General features: G+C 42.7%; 4 gene segments (V, D, J or C); 2 read left to right on the forward strand and 2 right to left on the reverse strand.

The window, feature by feature from the left end:
- Positions 1-314: 314 nt before the first annotated feature.
- Positions 315-1,012, reverse strand: LOC117444670 (immunoglobulin kappa variable 3-20-like). The segment is given in 2 exon segments: positions 315-706; positions 810-1,012. Coding segments are annotated over 2 exon segments (468 nt in total).
- Positions 1,013-1,140: 128 nt separating this feature from the next.
- Positions 1,141-3,144, forward strand: LOC117444657 (Ig kappa-b4 chain C region-like). The segment is given in 2 exon segments: positions 1,141-1,509; positions 2,664-3,144. Coding segments are annotated over 2 exon segments (465 nt in total).
- A 5,778-nt stretch (positions 3,145-8,922) lies between these two features.
- Positions 8,923-9,674, reverse strand: LOC117444665 (immunoglobulin kappa variable 3-20-like). The segment is given in 2 exon segments: positions 8,923-9,345; positions 9,449-9,674. Coding segments are annotated over 2 exon segments (411 nt in total).
- A 102-nt stretch (positions 9,675-9,776) lies between these two features.
- LOC117444662 (Ig kappa-b4 chain C region-like) lies at positions 9,777-11,774 on the forward strand. The segment is given in 2 exon segments: positions 9,777-10,148; positions 11,303-11,774. Coding segments are annotated over 2 exon segments (456 nt in total).
- The last annotated feature ends 533 nt before the right edge of the window (positions 11,775-12,307 follow it).

The following is a 12,307-nucleotide window of genomic DNA, read 5'->3' on the forward strand; positions in this document are numbered from 1 at the left end:
AACAGGATTACAATAATAACTTATTATAGTATATTTAATTTATATACAGACTTCATTGTGAGTCGACTTTTAAATAAAAATGTTTTCTCATTTATAACTATTTTTCTATAAAGTATAAAGTGAATGGTCTTTTTTTTAATACTGGTGTGTGTGTGTGTGTGTGTGTGTGTGTGTGTGTGTGTGTGTGTGTGTGTGTGTGTGTGTGTGTGTGTGTGTGTGTGTGTGTGTGTGTGTGTGTGTGTGTGTGTGTGTGTGTGTGTGTGTGTGTCTGTGTGTGTGTGTGCTCAGTGAAGTGTATCAGTCTCTGCAGTAGCTTCCAGCTGCAGCAGTCAGCTCAGTTCCTGTTCAGTCTGACTGAGGGAGGTTTTTGTACGACGCTTTTTCACTGTGTGAACACCATACTGACTGTTGATGACATGGCCACTCTGACAGTAGTAAACTGCTGCATCTTCAGGCTGGACTCCACTGATGGTCAGAGTGAAGTCAGAGTTTGATCCACTGCCTGTGAAACGCTCTGAAATCCCTGTTTCTCGAGTGCTAGTATGCTTAATGAGCAGTTTAGGAGTTCCTCCATCTCTCTGTTGGTACCAGGCTAAAGAGTACACATTATAAATATTCTGACTGGTCCTACACGTGATGGAGACGGAGCGTCCCGGAGCAGAGCTCACTGCTCCAGCCTGAGTCACTGTGACCTGGCCTCTGGACTCTGAGGAGAGACAAAGACACAAAGCAGCGTCATGGTTTTGTCCGCTTCATTCCAGAGGGACGGATGTTCACAGAGGAGAGGAGTTTGATTCTCTGGACTTTACCTGTGAAGCAGCAGCAGAGCAGAGTCCAGATGAGGACGCAGATCAAAGTCATGTTCTTGATGAGGAGGATTCCTGTGGCTTCTGTTGGCATGAAGGACAGCTGTCAGTCATCCAGTGCTCAGCTCTCAGGACTATAAAGTGTCCCAGAGCACTGGAGCATGGTGCTGCTGATGCAAAGTGTCTCTCTATGGAAATGCTCTGACTGACTCCAACAGGGACCTGGATTATTGATCACAAAGAAGAAGAAGAGAAAGAAGATGGACCTCCCCTGGGGGAACGTTCAGTTTCCACTCTGTGGTCTTTACACACCTTGCAAGCACATAGGTGCCCAGGAGCATGTGCCAGGGAGCACTTGGGGGTCCGGTGCCCTGCTCAAGGACTGGGTCAGGGCTCACTCGTTCTTTCCAAAGAACATTAAAACTGTCCTATAATTCACTCCCACTCGAATCAAAGCTCTCTTCCTCCACAACTATCTAAAATAAAAAAGACTCAACACTTCTCCATAGTTTGTGAATCTGGTTCAAACACTGGAAGCAGTTATTATATAAAGTGGGTAACCCGTGGATGTGTTTGGTGAGTGTGTTTGTGTCAAAGTCAGAGAGCCGTGTCTCTCTACAGGGAGAGGTTTCTGTACGGCGGCTCAATGGCTTTGTGTCACTGTGGTACACGTTCGGCGGAGGAACCAGACTGGATGTTGGAAGTAAGTCAAGTGTTAATTTATAAGAGCAATTTCTCTTTCGTTGTGCTTGTTATTCAGCTCACTAGGAGAAATAGTTGCCTCTCCTTGTTATTGTATCCATACTTTTATAAACACGTTGAACTAAGAGGCTAACTTTACTCCAGCAAAAGACGTTTAAATGTTTTCATGAGAGTTAAACATCGAACAGAGAATACATCATTATGTCCACCTTTAATGGTGAAGTAGCTTCTCGAGGGCTGGTAGGTTCAGTTCAGTGAGTCAAAGTCAGAGAGCCGTGTCTCTCTACAGGGAGAGGTTTCTGTACGGCGGCTCAATGGCTTTGTGTCACTGTGGTGGACTTTTGGTGGAGGAACCAGACTGGATGTTGGAAGTAAGTTTCTGCACAGAAAGTAAATATGATGACGTTTTAATTCTGTGTTAGAAGGTTTGAGAGATAGATATATATTATTTTAATTGTAATGTTTAGATAGTATTCATGTCTTTATTTCTCTTCGTCATTGAGCCTAAGTCGGAGCAGCTTTTCCTGACATGTCTTTATACATTCCCAACATGCTGTCATTCAAACAGCTTCACATGTGAAATGATGAAACTGATAATGTTTCATTCACTTGTTCTTCATTTGTTCTCGATTCTCCGTCTGTTTTCAAATAAATTACGGATACAGTTTTTAACTACGGTTGAACAGAGTAAAGATAACGATGGGTATTTAAAAATGTGTTGAATTCTTTCAGACATTATTTTAAAGTTTGTAAAACTGGGTAATTATTGAGATTCACGTTAAGCTCAATTGATTGTTTCATTTCCCGTATTTGTTCATTCATCCACTAAATAATTTAATTATGGTTTGTAGAGTTCAGCTTCTGGATGATTTAGACCACAGCTATTTAAAATGTGTCCTAATGTTGTACTTTATTTCCAGTGTAGTGTGACATATTTCAGGTGATTCTGTACGAAGTGTCTCCGTGCTGATTTGCATGAGAGGCTTCTTGAAGGGAAGTGAAACAATGTGTGAGTGAGAGACTGACGGAGCAGAACCAGCATCTGACAGAAACTCCTTAAAGGAGAAACGCTCTCACAGTAAAGGTGTCCCAGTGTCTGCTGGTTGATGGACAGCTGTGTGCTCCCTGTCCTCTAATTTGATTGGTGTCTCCTAGGTGATGTCCGTCCCACCCTGACGGTGCTGCCCCCCTCCGCAGAAGAGCTGCAGCAGGGGAAGGCCACGCTCATGTGCCTGGCCAACAAGGGCTTCCCCTCAGACTGGAGTCTGGCCTGGAAGGTGGACGGCAGCAGCAGCAGCAGCAGCTGGGAGGAGAGCAGGAGCCCCGGGGTGCTGGAGAAGGACGCTCACTACAGCTGGAGCAGCACCCTGAGGCTCTCTGCAGACCAGTGGAGGAAGGTGGTCTCTGTGACCTGTGAGGCCACCCAGGGCTCCCAGACTCCGCTCTCAGAGACACTGAGGAGAGACCAGTGCTCCCAGTCCTGAGCTGACTCACTGGGACTCTGCTTTCTCTCTCACACTGCTCTCAGTCTGCTCTCTGGCTCTCAGGACATGTTTCAACATCAACCTGTTTCTGCTTGTGTCGATGGTTTCAACATTTAAAATAATAAAGATGAATGTGTGTATTATAAAAGTGACATGTCTTCTGATTACATTTCTGTGAGATATTATATATAAAAGTAACCTTATTCACATTCATTCACAAAAGTCAAAACATCACCAAGTCAATATTTCCCATATCACTTTCTAATGATCTTTGGGTTTGGTTTTACTTCTGGAATCATTCTAGTTTTATCTTTGTTAGTACAAACTGGTTCCAATAAATATAGTATGAACATCATGGAAAACCACAAAGCTCTCTCTTTCCACTAATGTTTAAGTTCATCCATGTGTGATTTTCATGTGTTGTTAAACTTTAATCTTACAACATATGAATTAAATATTCTACTTAAAATATTTCCAGGACCAGAAATAAAAGCAGGGTGTCATCTGCTGAAGTCACAACATCAATCTAAATTGAGATGACCTTAAATATTATGGAATGGACACAGTACAACTGCGGAATTATTACATGAAAAAATGTGTTGCTGATTGAATTAAAAATGATATTATATGAAAACAAAGACTATTTATCACCTTAGCTGAGTCAATGCCACAAGGCGCATGACGTGTGTGTTTGTGCACTGCTCAGCTCTGTGTGTGTGTGTGTGTGTGTGTGTGTGTGTGTGTGTGTGTGTGTGTGTGTGTGTGTGTGTGTGTGTGTGTGTGTGTGTGTGTGTCCGACACCAGCATTTGTTTTCAAATTACCATGAACAGTAATTTACACACATCTGGCCAACTTCATAGGTATATGTGTGTGTTCCAAAATGAAATACATGAAGTACTTTTACTGTGTACTTTTATTCTCTGTCAAAGTCTCCTCAAGCCACTTCTGCTATATTTGATGAGGGATACAACTATTTTAAGCCATAAGTTCTCAATAAAATGGGTACTGTTGGACTCAGTACTTGTTAGACGACTACCACAAATACAATGAAGTACTTTTGCTTTTGCTTTGTTGACCACAGCATATTACTAGACCGACTGGAAAACTGGGTGGGACTTTCGGAAACAGTTCTAAATTGGTTTGAATCCTACTTAAAGGACAGAAACAACTTTGTTTCTATAGGTAAATAGATATCTGAGTTGACAAATATGACATGTGGGGTACCTCAAGGCTCCATCTTGGGGCCTCTTCTCTTTAATATCTACATGCTACCACTGGCTCAGATAATGAAAAACAACAAAATAAGTTACCATAGCTATGCAGATGACACACACATTTAAGTAACAATTTCACCAGGAGACTATGCTCCAATTCCAACACTGAGTAAGTGCATTGAACAAATCAATGACTGGATGTGTCAGAACTTTCTCCAATTAAACAAAGATAAAACTGAGGTAATGGATTTTGGAGCCAAGTCAGAACGTATAAAAGTTAGCGCTGAGCTTCAGCCTGCAATGTTCAAAACAACAGATAAAGCCAGAAATCTAGGTGTAGTCATGGACTCTGACCTGAGTTTCAACAGTCACATTAAAACAGTTACTAAATCAGCCTACTATCACCTAAAGAACATATATAGGATTAAAAGACTAATGTCACAGCAGGATTTGGAAAAACTCGTCCATGCTTTTATCTTCAGTAGACTGGACTACTGCAATAGTGTCTTCACAGGTCTCACTAAAAAATCTATTAGGAAGCTGCAGCTGATTCAGAACGCCGCTGCTCGAGTCCTCACTAACACTAAGAGAGTGGATCACATCACTCCTGTTCTGAAGTCTTTACCCTGGCTTCCTGTGTGTCAAAGAATAGATTTCAAAATACTGCTGCTGGTTTATAAAGCACTGAATGGTTTAGGCCCAAAATACATTTCTGACCTCCTGCTAAATTATGAACCATCCAGATCTCTCAGGTCTTCAGGGACTGGTCAGCTTTCTGTCCCCAGAGTCAGAACTAAACATGGAGAAGCAGCGTTCAGTTATTATGCTCCAAATATCTGGAACAAACTCCCAGAAACCTGCAGGTCCGCTGCAACTCTGACTACTTTTAAATCCAGGCTGAAGACTTTTCTTTTTATCGCTGCTTTTAATTGAACTATTCATATCTTAGACTGCACTTTAACTTTTATACATGTATTTTTTCTTTTTCTTTTTATGTTTATTTGATTAGCTTTTCTTTTTAATGACTGATTTTAAATGCCATTTTCTTAATGTCTTTCGTTTTTTGTAAAGCACTTTGAATTGCCTTGTGTTGAAAAGTGCTATATAAATAAACTTGCCTTGCCTTGCCTTGCCTTGTACGTTTTGAGTAATACTCAGTCAAATTCCCCTCCTGAGTACAATCATTCATGTATTTTGCTATATTTGTTCAGGGATACAATTATTTGTTACCATAGGTTCTACATGAAATTGATACTGTTGGACTCAGTACTACTTGGACTACTAGCACAAGTACAATCAAGTATTTTTACCCTGTACTTTTTGAGTAATACTTGGTTAAACTCCTGTCCTGAGTACAATAATTCATAGTTCATATACAATACAGGAATTATTGTACTCAGTATTAATCAAAGAGTACAGTAAAAGTACCTCATTGTATTTGTGGTAGTAGTCTAACAAGTACTGAGTCCAACAGTACCAATTTTATTAAGAACTTATTGCTAAAAATAATTTGATCTCTCATCAAATGTAGCAGAAGTGTCTTGATGTTGTTCTCAGGACTTGGAGAGTATTGTAATGTATAATGGATTCGCTCAGGTGTGGCAGGAAACACTACACTTTGTCAGAACCTTCCAATAAATACAGAGACAGCTATCAAATCAAGTTTTATTTATATAGCACATTTAAAAGCGATTTTTGGTCGAGCCAAAGTGCTGTACAGGTAATAAAAACACATTACTACAATCACAATAAAAGACAATAATTTACAACAGAAATATAAAAAACAAAATCACAGGAGTAGTCAGGTGTCGTGCTCCGCTCTGACTAGAAGGCCAGGGAGAAGAAGTGAGTCTTCAGTGAGGATTTAAAACCCCTAGGGTCTGGGCCGACCTCACATGGAGGGGCAGAGTGTTCCAGAGCCTGGAGCCAGCTGCTGCGAAGGCTCGGTGCCCTCGGGTTTTGAGCCTGGTCTTGGGCACTACCAGCAGCAGCTGGTCAGCAGACCTTAAAGCTCTGGCTGGGGTGTAGCGATGGAGGAGTTCGGCTATATAGGCCAGAGCCAGTCCATTTAGGGCTTTGAAAACAAATAAAAGGATTTTAAAATCAATTTGGAACCGAATTGGAAGTCAGTGAATGCCATAATTGGAGTGATGTGGTCACGCTTTTTGTGGCCAGTCAGAAGACGTGCAGCTGCGTTCTGGACTAGCTGCAGGCGTCTAATTGAGGCCTGGTCCATACCCACATACAGAGCGTTGCAGTAATCCAGTCTTGAGGTAACAAAGGCATGAATAACCCTTTCTAGGTCTTTAAAAGATAAATACGACTTGGTCTTGGCCAATAGTCTTATTTAAAAAAAAGCAGGATTTTACTAGGGTGCTGACCTGCTTGTCGAATTTAAAAGTACTAGTGAAGGTCACTCCAAGGTTCATGACAGAGGGGAGGATGTTTTAATTGAGAGAGCCCAGAATATCAACCGGAGAGGCTGGAGGTTGGGGTCCAAAAAAGATTACCTCAGTCTTGCTCTCGTTGAGGTTAAGCAAGTATTTGCTCAGCCAGGATTTTATCTCTATCAAGCAGTCCATCAACTGCTGTAGTGAGTGTTTGACATTTGCTTTGAGAGGCAGATAGATCTGTACATCGTCTGCGTAGCAGTGGAAGGGAATATTGTGTTTAGTGAGAATAGAATAGGGCCAGTGTATGTACAGTAAAAAGAGGATGGGGCCCAGGATAGAGCCTTGGAGAACCCCACAGGTAAGAGGGGCTTTAGCAGAGGAGAAGGCACCTAGCTGCACTGAGAAGCTACGGTCTGTCAGGTAGGACCTGAATCATGCAAGGGCAGAGCCTGTGATGCCACCGGGATATTCACGCCCGTCCCCACGTTGCACAGCGACCCAGCTTTCTACGGCTGGCGGATGTTTTCTTCATTCGCCACAACGCCTAGCACGGCCCCCTGCGGCCCCCTTACGACGGCCCGTTCCGTGGCCCGCCCCCCAACCCCCGGTGGGGGTGCCCTCGCCCTCGTTGGGCCCCTGCCCTCTCCTGCGGCCTCCTTCCGACGGCCCATTCCATGGCCTGGCCCTCGCCTGCGGCCCCACCCTCCTCGCCCCTGTGGTGCTTCCTCCTGGTTGCGAGGATTGTGTCCATGTTTGAATTCTGTGGGGGCTTGTGTCGTGATCACTGTTTATCATAATTCACTCATGGAACTAGAGGTAGGGGGTATTGTTCCGCACGGACACACATGTTGACTGTACCTCCTGTGTACCTACTGTGTGCCCTCCTTTCTCTTCTTCCCTTCTCTTCCCGGACTTCAAGCCGGCAACATGTGGTTCTCTGCTGCTCAATAAACCAACTTTGCACCTTCGATGCACCGCCTCCGACTCCCTTCTCTCGGCACTACACCTACTTCATTTATTTGCCACTCTCTTTTCTTTTCTACAATACTCATATCTATATTTACTATTGGAAAAAGCCGTGGGGCAACACTGCTAAATGGATTTGATGGTGAAAACTCTAAATCCTGCATGTTGTATGTCCTTATTTTTCCTTTACAAACCCACGCCCCTGGAACTAGGAATATTCCCAGCACTCCTGTAATGTTTTGTTTGTGATATTTCCTTCCCCACTTCCTTTTAACCTGACCCAATAAGCAAGAGCAATGTTCTCTCTTCTTAGCTCCAATGGAGTCTCTCCTGCTTCAACTAGTATTGCATTAATAGGGGTTGACTTAATTGCTCCTATACACAACCGTAACGCTTTATATTGTAATCTATCCATTTTTAGTAATGACGTTTTTGCTGCTGCTGCATATATTATACACCCGTAATCCAGTGTCGCCCTCATAATTGCCCTATAGATATCAATTAATGCCTGTTTGTCTGTTTATTTCAGTTTTCAGATGCTCCTTGTTTTATCATCTGTTCAAATCTACTGTCTGAAATATAGCTGACACTTGAGATCAGACATTGACTGTTGAGCAGCATGAAGTGTTGGATTCAAATCTGTTGTTTACCGTTTACATTATTTGTTAAGTTGTATCACAATGTGCTTCAAGCTAAGCTGGAGATGATCATTTACAGATGTGTTTGTCCATTTAAACGGTGTGATTCCATTTCTGCTTAACTTTCACATCCATCACTCACTGAAATGTTCAAAGGACTGTTAAATGAACTTTGACCGGCTCTTTGAAAAGATCTCATGTAACAGCTGTCTTGATTTTTGTTCATGGCTCCACATTAAATAAAGAATCCAGTTTAAGATACTTGTGGTCCCTTTTAGAGATCGACATGTTTGTCTCTGATCTTCTCCAGCGCTGTGTCACTAGAGGTCAGACACGTCTCTTGATCAGGGCATGCTGGATTTACCTCACTGCAGACTTTAAAGTGAAGCTGATGTTTGATTTGAAGCCGGACTTTTGATCTTTGGGAGTCACTCCAGTGAGACAGAAGTCAACACTGTTCAAAGAGAAGCTGAGGACCAATGAGTTTAGTGTGGCTTTTACAGATTTACTATTTTACTATTGTGCGGATGAGTTCATTCTTTTAATTAGAAATATTTCAGAAGTCTTTGCTTGAAAAAGAAAAAAGTGACACGCTTAATCGAGAAGAAAGTCTGTGTGTGTGTGTGTGTGTGTGTGTGTGTGTGTGTGTGTGTGTGTGTGTGTGTGTGTGTGTGTGTGTGTGTGTGTGTGTGTGTGTGTGTGTGGGTGTGTGTGTGTGTGTGCTCAGTGAAGTGTATCAGTCTCTGCAGTAGCTTCCAGCTGCAGCAGTCAGCTCAGTTCCTGTTCAGTCTGACTGAGGGAGGTTTTTGTACGACGCTTTTTCACTGTGTGAACACCCACTGACTGTTGATGTAATGGAGACTCTGACAGTAGTAAACTGCTGCATCATCAGGCTGGACTCCACTGATGGTCAGAGTGAAGTCAGAGTTTGATCCACTGCCTGTGAAACGCTCTGAAATCCCTGATTCTCGAGTGCTAGTATACTTAATGAGCAGTTTAGGAGTTCCTCCATCTCTCTGTTGGTACCAGGCAAAATCGTCACTATGAATATTCTGACTGGTCCTACATGTGATGGAGACGGAGCGTCCCGGAGCAGAGCTCACTGCTCCAGCCTGAGTCACTGTGACCTGGCCTCTGGACTCTGAGGAGAGACAAAGACACAAAGCAGCGTCATGGTTTTGTCCGCTTCATTCCAGAGGGACGGATGTTCACAGAGGAGAGGAGTTTGATTCTCTGGACTTTACCTGTGAAGCAGCAGCAGAGCAGAGTCCAGATGAGGACGCAGATCAAAGTCATGTTCTTGATGAGGAGGATTCCTGTGGCTTCTGTTGGCATGAAGGACAGCTGTCAGTCATCCAGTGCTCAAGTCTCAGGACTATAAAGTGTCCCAGAGCACTGGAGCATGGTGCTGCTGATGCAAAGTGTCTCTCTATGGAAATGCTCTGACTGACTCCAACAGGGACCTGGATTATTGATCACGAAGAAGAAGAAGAGAAAGAAGATGGCCCTCCCCTGGGGGAACGTTCAGCTTCCACTCTGTGGTCTTTACACACCTTGCAAGCACATAGGTGCCCAGGAGCATGTGCCAGGGAGCACTTGGGGGTCCGGTGCCCTGCTCAAGGACTGGGTCAGGGCTCACTTGTTCTTTCCAAAGAACATTAAAACTGTCCTATAATTCACTCCCACTCGAATCAAAGCTCTCTTCCTCCACAGCAATCTAAAATAAAAAAGATTCAACACTTCTCCATAGTTTGTGAATCTGGTTCAAACACTGGAAGCAGTTATTATATAAAGTGGGTAACCCGTGGATGTGTGTGGTGAGGGTGTTTGTGTCAAAGTCAGAGAGCCGTGTCTCTCTACAGGGAGAGGTTTCTGTACGGCGGCTCAATGGCTTTGTGTCACTGTGGAACACGTTCGGTGGAGGAACCAGACTGGATGTTGGAAGTAAGTCAAATGTTAATTTATAAGAGCAATTTCTCTTTCGTTGTGCTTGTTATTCAGCTCACTAGGAGAAATAGTTGCCTCTCCTTGTTATTGTATCCATACTTTTATAAACACGTCGAACTAAGAGGCTAACTTTACTCCAGCGAAAGACGTTTAAATGTTTTCATGAGAGTTAAACATCGAACAGAGAATACATCATTATGTCCACCTTTAATGGTGAAGTAGCTTCTCGAGGGCTGGTAGGTTCAGTTCAGTGAGTCAAAGTCAGAGAGCCGTGTCTCTCTACAGGGAGAGGTTTCTGTACGGCGGCTCAATGGCTTTGTGTCACTGTGGTGGACTTTTGGTGGAGGAACCAGACTGGATGTTGGAAGTAAGTTTCTGCACAAAAAGTAAATATGATGACGTTTAAATTCAGTGTTAGAATGTTTGAGAGATAGATATATATTATTTTAATTGTAATGTTTAGATAGTATTCATGTCTTTATTTCTCTTCATCATTGAGCCTAAGTCGGAGCAGCTTTTCCTGACATGTCTTTATACATTCCCAACATGCTGTCATTCAAACAGCTTCAGATGTGAAATGATGAAACTGATAATGTTTCATTCACTTGTTCTTCATTTGTTCTCGATTCTCCGTCTGTTTTCAAATAAATTACGAATACAGTTTTTAAATACGGTTGAACAGAGTAAAGATAACGATGGATATTTAAAAATGTGTTGAATTCTTTCAGACATTATTTTAAAGTTTGTAAAACTGGGTAATTATTGAGATTCACGTTAAGCTCAATTGATTGTTTCATTTCCCGTATTTGTTAATTCATCCACTAAATAATTTAATTATGGTTTGTAGAGTTCAGCTTTTGGATGATTTGGACCACAGCTATTTAAAATGTGTCCTAATGTTGTACTTTATTTCCAGTGTAGTGTGACATATTTCAGGTGATTCTGTACGAAGTGTCTCCGTGCTGATTTGCATGAGAGGCTTCTTGAAGGGAAGTGAAACAATGTGTGAGTGAGAGACTGACGGAGCAGAACCAGCATCTGACAGAAACTCCTTAAAGGAGAAACGCTCTCACAGTAAAGGTGTCCCAGTGTCTGCTGGTTGATGGACAGCTGTGTGCTCCCTGTCCTCTAATCTGATTGGTGTCTCCTAGGTGATGTCCGTCCCACCCTGACGGTGCTGCCCCCCTCCGCAGAAGAGCTGCATCAGGGGAAGGCCACGCTCATGTGCCTGGCCAACAAGGGCTTCCCCTCAGACTGGAGTCTGACCTGGAAGGTGGACGGCAGCAGCAGCTGGGAGGAGAGCAGGAGCCCCGGGGTGCTGGAGAAGGACGCCCACTACAGCTGGAGCAGCACCCTGAGGCTCTCTGCAGACCAGTGGAGGAAGGTGGGCTCTGTGACCTGTGAGGCCACCCAGGGCTCCCAGACTCCGCTCTCAGAGACACTGAGGAGAGACCAGTGCTCCCAGTCCTGAGCTGACTCACTGGGACTCTGCTTTCTCTCTCACACTGCTCTCAGTCTGCTCTCTGGCTCTCAGGACATGTTTCAACATCAACCTGTTTCTGCTTGTGTCGATGGTTTCAACATTTAAAATAATAAAGATGAATGTGTGTATTATAAAAGTGACATGTCTTCTGATTACATTTCTGTGAGATATTATATATAAAAGTAACCTTATTCACATTCATTCACAAAAGTCAAAACATTACCAAGTCAATATTTCCCATATCACTTTCTAATGATCTTTGGGTTTGGTTTTACTTCTGGAATCGTTCTAGTTTTATCTTTGTTAGTACAAACTGGTTCCAATAAATATAGTATGAACATCATGGTAAACCACAAAGCTCTCTCTTACCACTAATGTTTAAGTTCATCCATGTGTGATTTTCATGTGTTGTTAAACTTTAATCTTACAACATGTGAATTAAATATTCTACTTAAAATATTTTCAGGAACAGAAATAAAAGCAGGGTGTCATCTGCTGAAGTCACAACATCAATCTAAATTGAGATTACCTTAAATATTATGGAATGGACACAGTACAACTGCGGAATTATTACATGAAAAGATTTGTTGCTGATTGAATTAAAACTGATATTATATGAAAACAAAGACTATTTATCACCTTAGCTGAGTCAAAGCCACAAGGCGCATGACGT

The sequence above is a fragment of the Pseudochaenichthys georgianus genome, unplaced genomic scaffold (assembly GCF_902827115.2).
Source record: "Pseudochaenichthys georgianus unplaced genomic scaffold, fPseGeo1.2 scaffold_878_arrow_ctg1, whole genome shotgun sequence".
Classification (NCBI taxonomy): Eukaryota; Metazoa; Chordata; class Actinopteri; order Perciformes; family Channichthyidae; genus Pseudochaenichthys; species Pseudochaenichthys georgianus.